Source organism: Buteo buteo, chromosome 24 (genome assembly GCF_964188355.1).
Source record: "Buteo buteo chromosome 24, bButBut1.hap1.1, whole genome shotgun sequence".
NCBI classification, from domain to species: Eukaryota; Metazoa; Chordata; class Aves; order Accipitriformes; family Accipitridae; genus Buteo; species Buteo buteo.
In genome coordinates, this window is record NC_134194.1 from 2,901,306 (window position 1) to 2,922,165 (window position 20,860).

The 20,860-nt window shown below is 41.4% G+C and overlaps 1 protein-coding gene across 1 annotated transcript in view; it reads right to left on the bottom strand.

Moving 5' to 3' along the window:
• Positions 1 to 3,854: 3,854 nt before the first annotated feature.
• The window catches only part of FSTL4 (follistatin like 4), a 237,747-nt gene continuing 220,741 nt past the window's right edge, over positions 3,855 to 20,860 (bottom strand). The window contains exons 11-16 of the mRNA XM_075056388.1: positions 20,143 to 20,169; positions 14,796 to 14,914; positions 11,753 to 11,902; positions 11,052 to 11,159; positions 7,860 to 7,969; positions 3,855 to 4,769 (exon numbers count right to left, since the gene is read on the bottom strand). Of these exons, the coding sequence (XP_074912489.1) occupies positions 4,067 to 4,769; positions 7,860 to 7,969; positions 11,052 to 11,159; positions 11,753 to 11,902; positions 14,796 to 14,914; positions 20,143 to 20,169 (1,217 nt within the window). The 3' untranslated portion in view covers positions 3,855 to 4,066. The remainder of the gene's footprint in view (positions 4,770 to 7,859; positions 7,970 to 11,051; positions 11,160 to 11,752; positions 11,903 to 14,795; positions 14,915 to 20,142; positions 20,170 to 20,860) is intronic.

Sequence of the window (20,860 nt, forward strand, 5' to 3'; positions counted from 1 at the left end):
GTAGGGTTTTGGGGTTTTTGTTTGGTTTTTTTTTTGTTTGTTTGGGTTTTTTTTAGTTAGACCAAGAGAAAACGTGCAAAGCAGTGAGTCAGGCAGTAAATACAGGTTTCAGATGGGAGGTAGAGTGGGAGTTGTAATCCAGTACGGAAACCAGGCGCTGGATGCTCACCTCGTGGGATGTACTTCATTAGAACAAGCACGATTTACTCCCTGGTGTTCTAAGGGAGAAATTATCCCAGCATGAGGTGGCAAGTCCTAGGATAGGAAATCCCTGGGGTCGAGTGTCCCAGCCCCAGACATTCGATGAAGAGAAGCAACAGCGATACATATAACTTAAAATAAAGCCCTGAATGGGGAGGGACAAAGGGGGTCTTAGGGCATGCCCGTATCTTTGACAAATAACCAGGTTATCACACTCCTGTCAACACTTACATCTCCCTCAGCCTCAGTTCCTGCTTTCCTGTTCATTTTGTTGACCTGCTGTAAGGTCATACGGGGAATTAGCTGTTATCTCCTTACAGAATTGAGATCTTGGCCTTTTTATCTGGTTTACGCAGTACCTAGCACACTACCGGGCGCTCTAGTAATTAAGACCTAATCAAGTAAATAAGTACTTGTCAACAGGTCATCAGGACTCACGTGTCTCTCAGGCGACGCCGTGTTCATGGAGGTCAACGCGGCCGAACGGCCCAACTCCTTCAAGGTGGGAGTTTTTCAACAGCCCCCCCCCCTCGCTAAACCCCTTCTGCAGGGGTGACCGAGCAGCCGGGCCAGTTTCCCATCTCCCACCCATCCCGTGGGCATACCCACCTCTGCCCACTGACATCTTTTGGGATGTCTGTTGCTTTTTTTGTAGTGGTTAAAAAAAAAAATAAAATAAAAAAAAGTCAAAGTATTAAATGATAAGGATATGTTAATTATTGTCACAGATTCTAAATTAAGGCACTCGTGAGTTTTCTCTCCAATTTGAAAGAAAAGTGGATGGTTTCTCAATAGTCACTGAACTGCATAGTTAAAGACGTTAAGTAAAAACTCTCACTCATTCAGAAAGTGAAAATACTGAAGGAAAATACTAAGACAAAACAGTATTTCCATTATACTGCTGTTTAACCTCAACGATGGATGGAAAATGCATCTGATCTTGGGACTAGAGTCTTATTGTCAGCCAGGGACTATTTTTCCCGTGATTCTAGTGTCAGAATACCCAACTCATATATGAGTGTTATAGGATAACTAAATGGCCCCTAATTAAATTTAAATGCATTTCAATTAATCGCTGTGATTAATTAATTTATTAGCTAGGAATTAATTGTGAATTGGTGGAGAACATGAAGGGAGCGGCAAAGAAACTGCAAACAAGGAAACGTAGTCTCTTTTTGACCAAGTTGAAAGGGAAAAATGAGTTGAAACATTTTTTGAGTAAATACAAAATTTCAGTATCATAAAAAAAATAAAATCAGAATAACAAATGTGCAGCACTTTAATGTCAGATTTGACTGTCATTGGAACTGTTCACAAGTAGTGTGGACAATCTAAGTTGTACTTCATCTGCTAAGTATGATATATAACCATTAGGATAATTTAGAAAACACATCACCAGAACTTGGGCTGAAGAGGGAAGAAAGGGAACATCTTTGGAAGGTCCAAGTGGGATTTTTCAAGTGAACGCTATTCCAATATTTTGCGACAAACAGGAAGAAGTGAGGTCTGTTACACATCTTTCACAGCCTATATATAAACCAGCCTCAAGAATATGTACCTGAACAGATATATACAGTTTTCTTAAATATTCTTAAAAAAGTAATATTTGCTTGATCTATGACACAATGAACGTCTCTACAGGGAAACTTACCATAGGCATAATAAAATATTCAAGAAGTCGTAAAAGATAACACGAGAGCAGTGTTTGGCCTTGGTAAAACACATTTAGGATGACTGCAATGTATGGATACAGCTTCGTTCAAGAAAGGAGTTGTGCATATTTAAAGGTACTTACAGAGCTGGTCTTCTCCTTTCCTTGACATGGGTATGTTTCCTAACCAGATGAGTAGAAAATCATGGACACCATGCATTGCTAAAGGAAGGCTATGCCAATCTGTTTCCTATGTCTGTGTTGCAATGATGGGATAGTCGCTTCTAACCCCTATGGCTCATAAGTGAAAAGAGATGTAGGGTTCAGCCTATGGATGTTGAAGAGCAATTTCAAGGACTCCATGTTTAATGAATTCATAGGATTCAGCTCCCCTCCTTTGTCTGTCTGAACAGATTTTTATATATTCTCTATAGAACCGAAATGGTTTAAATTACTTCAGGTCTACAGCCACGCTAAAATGCTATTCTTTTGGTAAAGTTTAACATTTAAAGCAAAGACTACCAGTGTTAGTCTGTGTCCTTCTCATTTAAAATCCCTCTGCGTGCATCGTGAAATGGGCGACTTTAAGCATCTGTGTTGGAAAATAACTACTCCGCCACTACATATCACTGGATGCGTTCAGCAGCTGCTTTCGTACAAAGTCTGGGCAACAAGGTCATTCGCAAAACGAGTTGGGTCTTTTGAATGGCCGACAGGCGGCTCCGATGCAACAGATGCTTACCTTCAGAGAGAGTTTTCACCCACCTCAAGACCACATTTTCAAAGCCCGTTCATGGTGGCAGTGGTGCTCACCTGGTTTGCACCGCCTTGTGAGCCATAGCTGCTCTTGCCCTGATTACTTCATGGTGATGGATATAGAAAGTTACAAAAACGAAACTAGAAAAGTTTTTATATCTTCCAAATGTGCAAATGGATCTGTATTTTTATGGGAACTCAACTGAAATTTCTCAATGCCAGCTGTTGCATTCTAGGGTAATTCAGCTGGTTTTACATGAATCTCTTTGCTCATAACTAAAAGATAATTGACTATAAACAAGTGTACTATAAATGGGAAGAAAAAAAATCACAGAGAAAAATTGTTTCCCGGGATGTCTGGAAAGAAATAGGCAAATTAAGGCTATGACTAGAAAATGAGTGAGTTTTCTATTAAAAATACCCTCTGTCATTGTAGCTATTATTTTATGAAGAACCAAGTGACTTCAGTGCTACTAAATACTTAATGAGAGAAACCAACAATTTCTAGAAGTGTTGCTGCCTCCTATGGGAATAACCGTAACTAATTCTCTGCCCCTGAAGAGCAGATTTTGCATATTGTGCCCAAGCTGACCGCACTCACGAGCTGCTGAAAGACTAATGGCCCCTTCTCAACAAAATATTTTACAAAACCTGACCCCCTGCTCAGTGTTTCCTGGCTTTTACCCACTCTAATGGCCTGGATATTTCATGCCAAATTTCTCAAATACAATCACACAAATATGCATTAGAAGAAGGGGGGGGAACCTCATAACATTGCCTTCAGTAGTACCAAGAGCAAAATTAAGTGCAGAAGAAAGTGAGCTGACAGTTACTATTTCTGTTATGCCTCCTTCTGAAATCGCATCTGTGAATCCTCCCAAAGCCATCCTGCAGAGAAAACTGATCAGTTTTCATTAAATCGCACTCCTAGGTTTCTGTGGGTTGAAAACTGCTCTCTGTTGCTTTGTTTCCCTCATCATCCAAAGTTGAATTTTAACTGCAGTCATTGCTTCTGTAGTCTCTCTGTGTTGGGGTGGGGTAGTCAGCACAGCTAATGGGCAAGGTATACAGGAAAGAAAAGTGATGGCTTGAACATAACATAAAAGCTCCTCAGTATGGAAACTCAAAATCTGTTTTGTTCTACAGAATCACTAGGTTTCGTGGCTTATACGGTATCTCAGTGGAGATATTATTCACTTCCCAGCATTTTCCTCATAACCAGAAATCATACCCCCAAATAAAAAATATCCCTTCAAAACCACTTCCTATTAGCAGAGCATACCTTATATTATAAAACTTGCAAGTAGACCAGTGTTGTACCATGAAGCCTATACAGGGGTTTTTTGTTTTTTCTTTTTTTTTTCCCAGTGTAAAAATATACAATGCTACTGCTCCTTTGTTGCAGTGTAAAGGTCCAACCGGTACTTGCCTGCCGAAGGCTCTACTGCTATTGCCCTTTCATACCTCTCCAACCCAGACCACTGTGTTACCCCTCCTTATACCTGAAACCTCACAGCGTAACGTATTTTGCCTCCCATTTATAACAAACAATGAATCTTTAGCTGGTGTAATGAGATACTGTCCAAATAATCCACTGTCTTTCATAATTCTGTTGTAGTTGCTCCAGGGCCAGTCTTTGGATGTGATAGGGTCCTTTAAATTCTTCAGTACATTCATTTTCCCCGTTGACAGCTCTACAAAAAGCACATCTGTTTGCAAATGTGAAGTAGCATATATATAGTACTGATTGCCTTCAGTGAAAGAGGGTTGAAATGTCAGATCAGATACGTGTATGTTTGTTTGTAAGTCATAAATCAACTTGATTTCCCCTCGGACAGTTAGAGCCTGGACTCTGATCCTGCCACTGTCTTCATCTGCACTGACCAAATAGCGTCCGTCCGGTGAGATATAAGGTGTGCCCGACACGTCGCTGTTGGGGCCAGTGACGGCATCGGTAACACTGTCAATAACGAGCTGCGGCGATGCAGCCGCCAACCTATTCCTCCTACACTGGACAAAGAAGTAACCGCCCAGGTGGGTATAAGCCATGGTCTGCGGTACGCAGCTATAGTTTTTGAAGTTGATAGTCTTGATGTGAGTCACAGTTTCCAGGTCAATTTTGTGAACTGCAGATTTCGATTTGTTAAAGATGAAGCCAAACCTGAAACAGAAAACATGACACTGAAGTCATCTCTGGAGACACGGTGATATGCTTGAGAAAAGATGAAAGTCAGCAGAACTGGGAAACTCTATCCTGTTGGTTTCGGAAGTGTGTGCAATAATGCTGTCTCTTTTCTGTAAGAAATCTCGCTCGTTTTAGTGCTTCTAAAACATGCTAAAAGGAGGTACATATGGTTAAAGTTAGCAACCTGATCCTGGAAGCTTGAATATGTGCTTGGGTATTTGAATAACATCTTCAAGAGCTGAAGCCTTTTACGGGGAAGACCAATTTGCAATAGCAATGATATCAAGGCTCGACTGTTTTGTAGGCTAGTGTTGACCAGTTTTGTATTTAATCTGTTCAATATATACTCAAGACTTCCTCAATCTCAAAATACAAAACTGTTCAAAATAAAGCATATCCCTGCCAGGCTGGGGCCAGAGAGCAACTTCGAGCTGTATGTATAACCACTGAGTGAAGACCATGTCCAACCTCATCTCTTAAATTACAGCATCAGAGGGTAGCTGTGATGTGCGTTTGCTACCCGTGGTGCCGGGGGACCACTGCAGGACCTGGCAAGGCTGAGGTGTAGAGCAGACTGTGTTAAACACCGTCCCGCCAGCCCAGGGAAGGTGTAAAACATTTCTCAAGGAACATACCCAGCCAGGGTGCGCTGAAGAAAAGGGGTCTTTGTTTTCTGTCTCAAGAGAGGGCAGACAACAGCAAGCAGAGAATAAATGTTCTGTAAAAGATACATGCTGCAGCACATCTGACCTTTGCTGAAGACAAGAAAAGGTCAAGAATAGCCAAGAAAGGTTTCTGCTTAATTTGAGAGGGAGCCCATAGAAACAGCCTGTTTGTGTTCCCCTGGATTCACAGGTCACTGATACTGACTTAGGAAAACTAATTTTACATTGAGTATCTTTTCATCCATTCAATGCAGACAGAAGGAAATGAAGTGAGCGCTTAGTTTTGTATCTCTTCCCCAAAAGATGTAAAATTGCTTTGTGAAATGTGGAGGACAATGTGCTTGCGTGCAGATAATATGTATTTTGCTTAAAACACTGGGTTTATTTCTTTATTCTTAATCCATCTGTCAATGAGACACTCGGCAATGATTTCACTTCTAAAGCACAAGCCAATGTAGTGTATGATCCCATGAAAATCACTGGGCTAAGCCCTTCATTTTCCCATTATACTCACATCCATTAGAGACTTCAGAAAATATCTGCAGTGGAGATTCGTAGTGCACTGTGTGTGGGGAAATTGGATATGACACTTGTATTTCTCCTGGATGAATGCATTCTAAGTACACTTTAAAAAATGCCTTCCCTTACAGCATTTTTTTTCCCAAGACTTCCTTAATACTTGGCCAAATGCCTGAAGAAGTTAAAAAATGGTTCTTATCATAAACTTTAATTTAAAAAAGTGGGTCAGAATGTGTTTTATGTGCACACAGCTGCGGAAGAGGCACAGCACTTGCATGAAATCTGTGATCTGAAATCTCAAAGAAAACCTTGCACTTAGAGAGTTTTTAATAGACAACAATCTACCCTGGGAACTAATAAAAATGGATACATTCCTAGATATCTATCTGAAATACCAGGCAGCTGAAATACATATGCAGGAACATTTGCATACAAATATTTTTTGGCTCACAGAAGAGATTACTTAAATATTCACCTTCTTGGGAAATGCTGGTATTGCCATTTATTGTTTCTGAGTGGAGAATTTAGAACATGATCTCAGCAAGTCTCATTAGACTGTGAGCAATTATTTTTCTGTGCCGAGGGTGAGAGACAACAGACAAAGATCTGGCCCTGAACAACTGAAATAGGAAATCAGGCACAGCATTCTCTGCTTTGCACATGGAAAACTATAGACAATTATCTACTTTTCATATTTGTTACAGAAGATCATCTGTATACAGCCAATTAATTACGCTGACGCAGAAGGACAATAAAACAACAACAAAAAAGTGTAATTGTTCCATCTTCCTGTCCTCGACCCCAGACCATACCTTCTCATCTCAGGCTTTAACATTCAGCAGAGTCATCTACCTCCTGGCACTACTAGTAGCCATAATGGTATTTTGAAAGCAAACTGGAAAATTGAGGCAGGGAAAAATTAAGAATGACAGCCATGAAGTATGTCTCATTATTTTGTGTTTCAGGAAGCAAAGTTATTTATTTTGGACCAGATTCAACACATAATCATTTAAGTGTGACACCCCCCCCCCCCCATCCTCGGTGTTCACTGCAGGGAACCTAAGATTAATGTAAGGAGTTACATTATGATTTTTTGAGTGTTTAACTTAGTTAAATTATATTGGGGACAGAAGATGGTTAAACAGTTGTTATGTTATAACATGGTAAGAAAAGTATAAATTGATGTGCAGTTATCATCAATTTTGATAATGTTAATGGAAGGCTTCCTGTGCCTGCTGGGAAGCAGCCAGTATTACTCCAAGTTATTAGTATGTTAGTTATACAATCTCATTAACCACTACATCACATTAACATTCAAAACTGGTGGTTCAAAGAGGTGGTTTTTTTTTTAATATGCAGCGCATACCTTTTTCTGCTCAAACTGTACACCTCACACAGAGATCCAATATTTGAACAAGTTGGGAACACGTGGAAGTACCATGCTTTATGCTTCAGGCAGAATAAACTTTTACCACTTCAGACAATAAATCTTTGACATAGGTTTCTGCTCAGATCCATAAAGCGGTTTTGAGGCAGGGAAGGCAACTTTCTGGCCATCAAATTCCCGGCACAAGCAAGCCAGGGCAGCGTGTCATACTTCGCTGCAAGGAGGCATGCCTCACCACGCTGAGGTTTGAATACCCACGAATGGTCTAAGGGAAGTCCAGATTTGTTTCTTGCTCTTTCATTGATTCGCTGAATAACTATTGGTAATTTGCTCAACCATTTCTCCATTTCACACGTGAAAACGGGGATAAGGGTAGTTAGCTTGATCATGAATGCATTCGTTCACATTTGTGAAGTGCTGTAAGATTATTAGAAGGATGCCCACTAGAAAAGAGCAGCGTGGTCACTGTTGCTAGTCATGAAGATCACTTCTTACCTAACGTGATTAATAATAAGATTTGTAGGTGGTATAAAAAAATCATCCACTCCTTCAAACGGCGTGCGGATAACATGCTGATCCTCCCCTGCGCTTGCTTCTGGTATTACCTACAATAAATACACATGAGGTTGAGTACAGGAAAAGCAGCGAGCAAGGCAGAAAGGTAAATACAGATTACATAGTCATACAGGGTACCGAGTGGCTTTTCCCAGGGATGTAGTAGACTCAAATTGATTAATGACTTCCAAATATTGTTTGGTATAGCTGTCTTGAAAAAGGTGTGCTAATAAATAGTATTTGAGGCTTGACATTTGTAAGGTAAGTACACAACTTGACTTTCATCTCATGTTTATATCTTGAGACAGAGCAGTCATGCAGGAGCCGAAGCAGTATGACAACACTAAGACCATAATAATTTATTCCTCACTGTCTAAAATAAACATTTATTTCATGGTCATATTTATTAATCTCACTTAAACGCCCAGCGATAATTTACCAGCTTGAAGGATCAAACACTAACTCACAGAAGTTAATTATCGCTTTGAAGGAGAAGAACTGTTCATCCATCTACCGCACCGTATAAAATTCAGGGAGGAGCAGAGAGAGGCCCACTGGCTGTCCCCGCTCCGTGCTGTCCTCCAGCACGGCGCTCACCTCCACGGCCATGGGAACTCAGCTCCTCCACCGCTCCGGAAAATGAGAAGTTTTCAATAATTAAAACGTTAAATACTCAAATTGTTTGCTCAGTTCAAGATGACTTTAGTCCATTCATTAGGAACTTCTGCTGCTCTAATGTGCAACAGTAGTTGCTTTGAGTTTATAGCTACATAATTCATTAAGGAAATGCTAAAACCCTACGCGATTTAGTTCAGACAGCTGTTCTGGTCGTGCCATTTAGATTTCTTCCAATTAGATTGCGCAGGAAAGATGCCCGCTCTTGCACGCGGCTTTCACAAGGCCAGACATTTGCTTCCCACAAGCCCATAATGGCTAAACAACAGCACCCCATGAGTCGGCTGCATGGGCTGTTTGATAAATCCCTGACTTCCGAAGAACAAGTGGAAATTTAGATGAACCTCTGCAGCAGCATCTTTGTTAAAAAAGATGTTTTATTGCCTGTCTGCAACTAACCACCGCAGGTTTTAAGAACGAACTTTGCCAAATTAGTCGCTGCCCACCTTTTGGGAAGGAAGGTCGGAAAAAAGAAAAGATGTGCTGATGCTGATGCTAATCTCATTCTCTATATGTGTAAGTGTACTTCATAAAGATAACAGAAAGGACTATCTGAGAGCTGGAGCCTTATAACAGGTTTCCAACTGTGCAGATGGTGTGTTCTTGTTAATAATCACATGCTTGTCCCATCTCTCCTTTAATTACAGAAACCTCTCACAGCTGGATGGAAGAAATTTAGTCAGAAAGGGTAAAGAGAGTCCATTTTGTCTCCTTATACCCTGTACGGAAAACTGCTCATCCCCAGGTGAGACAAGCTGGTGGCATTGCCTCAGAAACCTTCATTTATTTGCCCCCATTCTGTTTCTGGTGTCTTTTCCTGAAAATGCCCATGTTGAGTTGCTGGTCCGTTCTTTATTATCGGAACTCTGTGAGCTGTAGCCGTTATCTTGGATGGAGCATGTGGCTGGTGGGGATGGCTCGTCCCACCTTCACGGGGCAGCATCTCCAGTGAAGCCTTGGGCAGCCCCACGACTATCACAGCCTCCAGATTTGTAGGTTTTTAGGTCAGAAATCACAGCCACCCTTCTTCTCTGCCTGCTGGGGAATGCTTTTATGTAGACATAGAAGCAAACGTTTCTGGTAGAAAGAGCATTCACATGACACCTATGTTTCCAGAAAGGTTGGGCAGCAAGCGCCAGAAAATAACTACTAGAGAAGGGTAAGTCTGGATGGATCAAATCAGCTCTGGTGTCAACTCTGTCATATGACATGCAGCAGCAGCAAAATGCCCAATTAGAAGCCTACACTTACTGTTTCTGTACTGTCAACAGAAGAGTGAATCCTCCAGGGCAATCCAGAAATGGAAGCTAATTTAGTTGTCCAAACCTATGTGCATTACTGTGCACCAGAGAGCCCAATATCACTGTGGGTCTGATGGTGCTGAGCGTGGAGCAGCCCCAGGGACCTCACTGGTACCCCTCCAGTGGAGGCACTGACACCCAATAACAGAATTTGTCCCTGATGCTTTACTTTTGCTGTTTATGCTTTTTTTCCATGCCCTGGAGAGCTCTTTTCTGCATTTTACTAGGAAAGGAACAATTCTACCACATTATGCTCCATCATCATCCAAAAGGAGGCTGAAGGCTTGTGAAAGACAAGGGACAAAATGAATTTAAGGAAAATAAGTAGCTATTTGGTGCACTGGCAGAAAACCTGCACTTCTATGTGGAAGATAGGAAGAGGTAAAAGCCTTTACCAAACTGGAGGACAGGGTGGTTTTGCTTAATGCATAACAAGGGTGCTAGGCTAGTAAACCTGAAGGAGTTATGAATCTTGAGGCACAGTACAATTCATTCACGTTTTAACGTTTCTTTTCTATGCAATGCCCCCAAATTTGGCAGACAGGAGAATTCACAGGTCATCATAACGTCTGAGAAGGGTGCGCTGCAGCTCTGCAGTGAGCGCACACTTAGTCCCTTCCTTAGGCTTATTGTTGAATGTGTTGCTCGGCCTGACTTGTGCCTCCCATGAAACACTACCAATAACCTGAAGAGTAACAGATTTCTATACAGAAAGTACGTTCTTTGTGGCTTCTTGGTACCCACTGCTTTTAGACCTCAATCAAGTTAAAAAGAAGCTGCGCTCACGCAGGCTGTACAAATGACTTGCAGCATCGCGGGCTCGTACTGCTCGCCGTCAGCTGCCAGCCCTTGCTGTATGACTTTACGGCACTTGGCTCTGTCATCAGCCTTAAAACAAAACAGACCTTGGCAACAAAACAGTCCTGCTGCCAGCCTACGGCACAGTCATTGCTCAAAAACAAATTAAACAGCAGGAAAAATATGTGAGGATGGACGGAGGAGGGATGAATAAAACACACTAGATATGCAAATGAAAGAGCGGCTTTATATCCAGACCATTAAATGCTGTTAATTACCTGCAACCAACCAGTCACCAGCTTGCTACCGACGATGCCAAGACAAGGAAGGGCAAAGGCTCAGGCACACAAGGACTCACCTGCAGCGTTGGTGAGGACTTCCTCATGTCACCCCAGCTAAGCACCCACACTTGGTCGTGGGACTTGTCATAATGTAATTTGGTTGGTAACGGGTCAACGTCCAAGGACTTAGAAAAAAGGAGACAGGTATTTACATAATGACCCAAACGCACATGACGAATATTGTATTAGTTTACTGCAGACGCTCCCACGTACCGCTGTTATACCCATTTGTGCAGCTTTGCACAATTACCTTCAAATCAATCAGGGGATCAGCGGCAGCACCAGCAGTAGAAAAATCTGGCTGCTCGATGCCGTTTTCTGGCTAGACATCACTCCATCTTATGCTGTTACTTATAGCCAGTAGATCAGGGGCCAATTTCTGCTTGAGTTATACCCACACCAGTTCATTCTTCCCAACCTGCTTATAACCGAGGTCAGGCAGTGGCTCGGTAAGCATAAGCCAGAAATTCGTTTTAGCATTATTCTACCACGCTAGCTGCAAGCCTGGCTGCAGATGCAGCCCCAAGATGATGACAAACAGCCTGTAAAGGAGTTTTTTCCTGCCAGTGAGGTTACAAACTGTGTGACCCCATGGGTGAAAGCAACACAGGCCCAACTTTTTAGTGATGTCAGCAGATCCACTGGGTGAAGATCTACTTTTTTTGTCCCATGTCAAGTCTTTTGCCATCAGTGAATAAAGAGTTCCCCTTGTAAGTACCTGTATGGCTTTCTGAGTCTGGATATCAATTATCATTACTCTATTCTGCTTAGGCTGTGTCACATAAATGTACTTGTCTCTGACATTGACTGCTGAAGCCCATGCGCAGGACTGAGTGCCTTCACCTTCCACTCTAGGACAGATCTCTTCCTGAGGGTGAAAAAAAAAAAAAAGAGGAGAAAAGGTTTAATTTCTACAAGTTCAGGGACTGAAGCAGCAAGAAGCTTAGCCTTGAAAAACATAGGAAAAAAATTCCCTGGGGATTCCATTAGAATGGTATTTTCCCCCTTTCTTTCCTGGAAAACATGAAATAATTTTTTATCAGGTACCACACTGCAGCCTAGTTCTACCCAGTGACATTAAACAGCTGGGCCTCCTGCAAACTCACATTGAATTTAAATAACCACTCAGCCTATGGATCTATCTTTTGAAGTATGCTGTGGTTCATCAAGACTTGCAGTGCTGTCAGCATTTATTAGCAATAGAAATATCACTCTGTGCTTTGAAAAAACAGTGATTTACATTAATTGAATCACAGCTTTATATTTTTCATAAAGTCTTCATTTTCAGTTCAGGAGAGCGTGCTCTAAGATGCTTGTGCTCAGGGAAACAGTAGCAAAACAAGTAGGGTCCTACAGTCTATTGCTCCAACACAGAGACTTCCCCTGTTCAAAGGGAACCAAATCCTGCTGCTTTGGACCAAATCCTGTTCACAGCTGCCTGATGCCATATTTTGCCTCTGATCTTCCACTCACTGAGTCCTGTGCAAAACTGGTATTAGCTTTAGCTGGAGCTCACTGGTACCCTAAGTTTGAAGAGTCACGTGTGATCTCACCAACAAGCCCCTGCACGTTGGCTGCTCTTCATCACTCTTCCTTCTGTTGAGTTGCTTTATTTGAAAAAGCATTTATGTGGAACCAGGCTATGGTGTGGAAACGAGGGTGAAACTAAATGAACACATATATATTTCAGTGAGAGCAACTGTTGGTTTTAAATCTTGTCAATACAACAGCTGGGTCACTTTAAATAATGGCACAACCTCCCTAAGGGGAAAGCAATTACAGCAGCAGAGCTTGTTCAGGGAAAGAGGAGGTACAAGAAAGAACAATGCCAGAGCCGTGTCTGTATCAGAGCAATGATTATGGATAAAAAGATTTCACCTTTAAGCAGCACAGCTCTGTTGGCTAGGTAGCTTGGTGGAGACCACGTGTAAGGGTTGAAGATACAAAACTCAACAACTTGGCTGCGTTTTCCTTTCTGGCCCTCCAGCCAGGCTGGAGATCTATGCTACTGCAAGCTAAAAGATGCTACAAAAGCCCAGCCTTGGGCTTCCAGCAGCCGTTCATGCAGCCAAGCACCTGCCAGCCTCCAAACTGCCCTCCTCATCCTTGGCTCTGTGCTGGGGCTTGGGCTTTCACAACACAGCATCCAGCCAAACCAAAAGGAGCAGGGAAAGGTCACCGGCCTTTCTGCTACAGAGCTCAGCTGCAGCTGCTCTATCTGCTTTTGCGCCCTCTAATAGCAAATGAAGAAACCTTTGTTGTAGAAACCCTCCTGAAGTTGCAGGCTGGTGTCACTGTCTATGTGGTGAACACTCAAGATACTAAAAGGGAAAAGGGAGGAAAAAAAAAGTCAGTCCTCCCTATACCAAGGGCAAAAGGCCCTATGATATCTGTAGGAAACCCTTAGAGGTCTCTCTGAAAGGCAGCCAAGTAATGACGTTAAAAATCCCTTTTATGCCCACAACTGTGCTGACATTATTTCCTTAAGTGCCCTCTCTCCTTTGTTCTTTTCAAGCTGTTTCTCCAGAACCTCCTCTTCAATATTTACAGCTCTTTGGAAAAGAAACACAAGATTTCTGTCTTTGAGTAGCAACAGCTCAAGTGTGGCTTAATAATATTAAGCCCATGCTAAGGAGCAGTCTTGGGGTGAGCATCAGTCTGGATTTCTACTGAGGTATATTAAAAGCTAGTGGGAAAAACCCCAACATCAACCACAAACTATTGAGATTTAAAAAAATACTGAATACAGACTCACAAGAAGATTGTGACCCATGGCAGCAGAGCCTGACCCAGCCTGCAGGGCTCATAACAGTGATTCTCCCCTTTTATTCCTCCCAAAATTGAAAGCAAGGCTGAGTCCTTTTCTTCAGAAGAGAGCCACATTCTGAGCTTCCCCTTTTCAAAAAACCCACCTAAATAAAGGAGTGACTAAAAAAGCATTTCTGGATGTATTTCAGCACCTGTGTTTTATAAGAATTGGTAATTTGATGAGCATATACGTGGTATATGTTACGGCACAGGAGTACGTAACACAGGTCACTGAAACATTGGCCTCACAGGGCCTCCAGGCACGTGTTATCCCACTTGCCATGTTGAGCTCCACTACGTAGGAGCCAGTGCTTGACATTTACTGACACTTGAACAAATTTTCCTGGTGATTTCCTAAAGCAAGGGTTAGGTAAACTCAGTGTTGGCAGAAAATGCCAGACAGCAAACAAGGACGGTGCAGGTGTCTGGTTCAGCAGCAGAAGATGCAGAGGACCAGCACAGCACGGGCATCTTCTGTGCGTTATTACTTACATCCCTGCTGTGGTTTAATCTGGGAAACCATTTCTGAAGAGCAGAATGTAGCCCACTCCTTTGCCTACCGAGCCATCAGTAAAAGGGGCCAGTTAGCATCAGTGAGTGATGTGTGCATCCCTCTGCTATTGACTTCGGTACTTTCCCTACCGCCCAGTTACAACTTTTGGGCATAGATATGTAAATAGGTCAAACAGGACAAGTGAAAGTCTTTGCCTACATTTTGATAGGAAAACTAGTCAAATTCTCTGCAGGGTGTCAGTAATCCTCCATGTCAGTCTTATAACATATGTGGTTCCCTTAATTTTCAAGAGGAGATGATATACCTCAGGGATACCACATGAAGCCCACCAAGCTCCAACATCACTGTGTCAAACGGGTCCTTGAGCAATAACAACCTTTGAAGAGATTAAGAGAAAGTTTCCCAGCTTTTGGCTGTAGCTCCAGGGTTTAGGACTTACATAACTCGTGAAAATCCTCTCTTCGGGCCTGATGTGTCTCCGGATTTCACATTCATTTGGTTGAAGGACTGTGATCCCATCATCAGAAAAGACATAGAACATATTCCCAACACTCAGGCCTTGAAGGGGGATAAAGCAAAAGGAGTAGGATTTTTTTTTTGGCATGTATCCATAGCTGTTTTAAAGAACTCTCCCTCCTCCCCCAACAAACAAAATCTGCCTTACATAAAAGTTGGTCATTTGGATGCAGTCGGTGCATTCACAAAATCAAATTTCATGTCACAACAAGGGCTTCAAGGAGTGAAGAGGTACAGACACATTCAAAAATGCATTGCCTTGGTGGCAGCGGTTGTAGGCAAGTAACTATGTTCAGGTCTTGCGCATATGTACTGAAGTGGGATTTGATGACAAGAAGCACCCTGTATTGCATTGTTATCTCCCTCAGATTATGACTTTGTTTTTTCTACGATTTCATTAAAAATAGCTTGCTAATAATTTGAGAACTGAGAGAGAAGCTTTAGTTAAAATTAATCTGAAGGTGGTCCTGTTACAGGCAACTTGACTTCTTGGAACTGTGATGCAAAACGGAAGTGCTTAACACATCTGTTCCGTGAATGAAAATATATATATTTCTCTATTTTCTTAAACTACCTGGATGAACTAACTACAGCCACCAAAACAAATACATTTTTGAAATCTTGCAAACTGTAATTCACAAATGTGGAGTAGTTCAGCATCGCAATAGCACTCATTTTTCCAACTGGGGCATTCCAGGAGATTTGGAAAACTGTCTGTCTTTCATTGCTTTGCTGTTAGGAGACCGTATTTTATCATTTCTGTCATGCAGAAATGCCTTAAACCACCAATAATTTAGTTGCTCTTCAGCTACATGCAATTGCAGTAATGAGCATCTTTAAGAAATGGTCAGGATCTTTTCAAACACTCTAGTTAGAAAGACCCGAGCATCATTTCATCTTTTTCATACCACCACCAGTAAGTGTTTGCAATGACCACTGTCACCCCCAGTAAAGTTGATAGTGTACTTATCTGCCAAAAATATGGTGATAATTTGTAATTTCTAATTAATTACATTTTACCCATGGAGAAATAAGGTCCTGGTTCTACAGATCTGAACAACGTTCAGCATTGTAGTTCCCTTGGCTGGTCCTGTGGTGGCACCTCTAAACACTGCTCACATCTACAGAGTGTCTCATCTCTTAAGTGTTTGCAGGATTGAGGTCTAAATCATCATAGGAAAACAGGAGAAACCTGTATAATTTGGACAAATGCCTTTTTGGAAAGTTTTGTAAAAGACATGGTATTTCGTAAGGCTAGAAGGGGGTTTTTGGTGCTAAACTCCCCTCTTTTTATTGCCAAATAAGTGGCTTCAGAGTACAACGTCTCAGCACGTGGTGTTTGCTGTACTGACCCTGTTCAAGTTGAGTCTCTCTAAACCATAGCACAGAAATACCCCAGTTAGGGCATCAGGCGGGTACCGGAGCCGTGATCCTTAAATGTGATGCCACAGTGAGGGATCATGCATGTACAAAAAAGCTACCGAACTTCCATCAAGAACTAATTTATCTTTATGGGCTAAAGGCTAATTTTTTCTGTATATTGTATATTGTTGAAACATTTCATTCGGGCACTTTGGACCAAAATCTGCGCTCACAGCATGCACACAACTCCCACCTGCTTCAGTGGGATTTGAGTGAATACATCAGAGGGCAGAATTTGACCCTGGCTGCAATGAGTGCACATATTTTCACGAATAAAGGATTTTAATCCTAAGAAGTGGAAACAGGCAGGCAACAAATTATGACCATTGTGAAGATGCTTATTATTATTTTCATGCACGACAGTAGCGTGATTTTGTCTGATGATCCTATTACAATGAGTGTGTATTTTAGAACTAAGGTGTTAATTAGTCACAAAAATACTTTGATAATAATTTTACCCCAGTAGGTTTAGAGTTAGTGACTTGGCAAGTCCCACGGCTTATTTTACAGTAAAATGAGTGCAAGTTTTTCTGCTGACTAGTTAAAATACGATACCAATTACTAATAGCATTCAGGTACTCTCTTTTTAAAGAAGTTTACCAATTTAAATACTTGTTCAGAGAGTAATCTCCACACTGATTTTTAGGCAAAGCAGGGTTTTTACTAGACAGACCAGGTGTTTTGTTGTGACTTACAAAGTATTTGCCAAGTCTTGATTGGGGTACATCTCTAAACAATCTCATGGACACTGGTAAAACAGACTCCTCTCTTGACTATACTGCTGCAACTCCTTGTTCTGGGGAATTATTTCAGTACAGAGGTGGGCAATGGTGAATTTTGCTCAGTTGCGTTATTTATACTAGTGAGGCAGGTACTAGATTGGGAACTGGGGGACTAATGAGGAGGGTTTTTCTTTTTTCCCCTTTTTAATTGAATGCATTTCAGGCTGGATGACACAACTAGTTCAAAAACTAAAGGCTTTATAAAAGGCGACATACCTCATCTGTATAACAAAAACCCTAATATAACAAAAACGCCACCAAGAATGGGGAGGGTCTCCTAAACATAACGGTTCTTATTTGAACCATTCCAGATGAAGTTGACTCTAACATCTTTATTTTTTAAAAACTTCAGGAGGACATCTGATGACAACAAGAGTTTTGTTTGTTTGAGGAATACAGTCTCCATCTGAGTGTACATTTTTATTTCCCTCCTTTGAGATCAAAGGGCAGATTTGTCACTGTGGAATACTCTCCTCTGATCTGATACTTGAATAATTTTCCTCGATTTAATCTAAATGCTTGGAAGTATTTTACAACTTAAATTTGGTAATAAAAAGGCTTTCAGCTTTTTCAGTGCATACATTCATATAACTGATGATTGCCTGCTGTCACGATATGCTCCCTTTATCCAGCTATAAAGTAAGCAACACTCACTGCAGAAATGAACACTGGCATGAAAACAAATCTCTACCTCACATTTGTGCTACTCATAGTTTTTTCTGTACCAAATCAAAACCCAGTTTGTACACTCAGTAAATATTGCACGTGCTTCCAGTTCCACCTTTAACTGGCTGGTCATGCTATGTGCACTCATTTCTTGAGGTTTTACTTGTGCATGGTCTGCGAAAGGTTTTGAGAACAGACCGATAGACTGACTTTTAAAATGACCAAATACTTGTGTTAAAACTTTGACTTGAAGCAAAAGCTTGTTCTACACAATATTCTGTCTAGGCATTTTCCCAATAGCTTTAGTTACTACAGACCTTGTGGGCGTGAGGACGTGATCATTTTAAAGGAGCTCAAGTCTACCAATCCATTTGTTAATATCGCTACTTACACTGAAGTTTCCATTTTAATGGAATTGTAAGAATACATTAAAATCTAAAAATAAAAATACCATTCCTCTCTTCCAGCTGTCTCTGTGCCAAGATTTCACATGCTAAAGTATGTTCGATGGATTCTTTGTCTAGAATGAATGTGCCGATCAAATACTATAGAACTGCACAGGCAAGGGAATAAACCTGCTCTAAAGATACTGAATTGTTTAGGAACATCAATAGTAAATCTGCTTCTACCGCCCATGTTTTCCCTGTACATTGCTCATACTTTTATTTAAAATGTGCAAGGTTGATAAGCAGTAAGTCCATATTGTTTAGCAGAATTATAAGACGACTTTCTGCAACCAACTTCTTGGTTATTCTTTAAATATTACTGTACTTCTACATCTGCTAGGGTTATCCAACTACTTTCTTTAAAAAGGAGCATAAGGGATGCAGTACATAAACAGCCACGTAGCATCACGCAGATGATGCTGGACTGATTAGATGCACTAGAGATTTCACTTCCAAGCAGAAGGGAAATAGCAATTCTTAGTGCCCATAATGCCATTTGCAGGAACATCAGCAGTAAAGAGACACTCCGTTGCTGTGCACAAGGCACTTGCAGGTAGCGTATTTGGGAATAAGTGCTGGAGAGCTGTCTTAGGCAGCTGTGCCATGTCTCACGACCTCCAGCCAGCTGCATTTGCTGTGTGTACGCGTCTGCAGCCGACAGCGGGACAACAGGTACGCATCGGGTATTTCCATACCTGGCTGAGGTAGCACTAAGGGCTGGTACTTTCCTTCTGCCCCTAAAATCCTTTGGGCCAAGCCACAGCAATCCAGAAAGCTCCAAGCCAAGGGCATGAAGCACAACTGTCCCTTTGGGTACCTGGAGGCACTACTTATGGACAGGTCTTTGCACCCTCCAAAGGCAGAGTGAGCGTGCAGCCCTCCCTGGAGGAACAATGGGAGGGAGGGAGGGGGATTTGCCATGGGACGCGGTCGAGAGCAGTTTGGAAGTGCACAGAGACCTTCCCCACGAGGCTGGAAGGACACCAAGGTCCCAGCGTCCTCATACGCAACTGGCAGGTGTAAGAACTGCCTTACGCCGGGACTTCAATCCCAAGAACCTTCCTCCAGTGAGGGGATGCCCTGCTCGCAGCCCCCAGGAGCCCGAAGCCGGGAGAGGGTCCCATCCGTGCCCCTACAGAGGCAGAGGGGCGAGCTGCTTGAGAGCTCCTTGGGCCTTTGTACAATGCATCTTACCGTGCGTTTTGGAAATTATGACGGCACTAGGGCGCACAAAATCAAATAAATTTTCATTTCAAGTGCCTCCATAATATCTTTGAGTCTATTAGCTGTTTAGGATGTTTTTTTTTTCTAATTTGGCTTCCAAGATACACAGATGTTGACCTTGTACAGGGCACACTATAAATTTGATCAAACTAGAGATCTTAACTGCCAATTAAAACAAGGAGAAATGGGGCAACCTTTACCCTGCATCGATTTAAAGGATAGACGGAAGCAAAACCTGTTGTGGGTTTTTTTTGCCTAACAGTCAAAACCACAATTTTTGTTGCTCACCTAGTAAACATCAATACCCGCTACCGAGGAGGAAGAGCTTGAATTGCTTGCTTAAAAATGCAGTGTATTGAATTTATGTCTTACTTGTTCAATTATGGTAATTTGGGAGCACTTCTGACACTTGTGCAATTGTTAATGCAGCTTGAGAATCTCAGGCTACTCACATCGGTGACAGTTTATATAAAATTCACATTTTTATATATTTTATGATCATCTATTATTTCATAGTGGAAAAATGTAAGAAGTTATAAGTACAATTTATATTACAAGAGTGACATCTCTCATTTAAATAGTTTAGCTTTTAAATGTCTGATCTGTATTTAATCTGGTAACTGTGAAAGTTGATAGAGTTAGTGGCAAGTCAGTGGAGAATGGCCCATCATGGAATTATTAAAGCAGACAAGCACATTATCACTACGACAAAAGAACTTTACTGCAGTACCTTCCTCTCGCCACAGTATGTTTGCAACTGCAGCATCAGAAAATTGGGAAAGCCAGAAAATAATCAGGAAAAGAAAAAAAACAACAAAACAATGTCAAAATTTTCATTGTAGCAAGTAACTGAATTAATACTCTTGTTTACATGAACTAATTTGTGAAAACTTTGTAACATTCATTCAAATAAAATATCAGGAAAGATATATAGTTCTAAATACATTTGCTCCTTCTAGAGACAATTCTGAAACTTTGACAGGGGAAAAATCCTCCCTGAAATGAAGCCAACTTTAGCCTGTGCAAAGATCAAAGTCTTACTAAAGAGAAGATGTTACCTTCAAATGTAATTGGAGGCATGGTACAGGCTGTGATTTTCTGTACATGTTCTATAAGGAAACATGACATCTTTCAGAAGCCTGAGTCTGGCAGTTACAGCAGCTACACACTTTGCTGCATTTCTTCTTGGAATTTCTTGCAACTACATTCTCTTTCAGGATTCAAATACTCTTTGAAAGTAAATCTGCATTTGAATTTCTGTTTAAGATACATCCAATTATTTCTCAAGATACTGTAATTTCCCTTGCTCAAGTATTCAAGGGAAAACGACCGATATTAACAAGAGTACATAAATCTATCTAACGAGGAATAGAATATATTTTCCAAAGAATCACCATGAGAGCACATATTTATGGCTAACTTCGTTTTCAATTCTTGCTCTATATTAA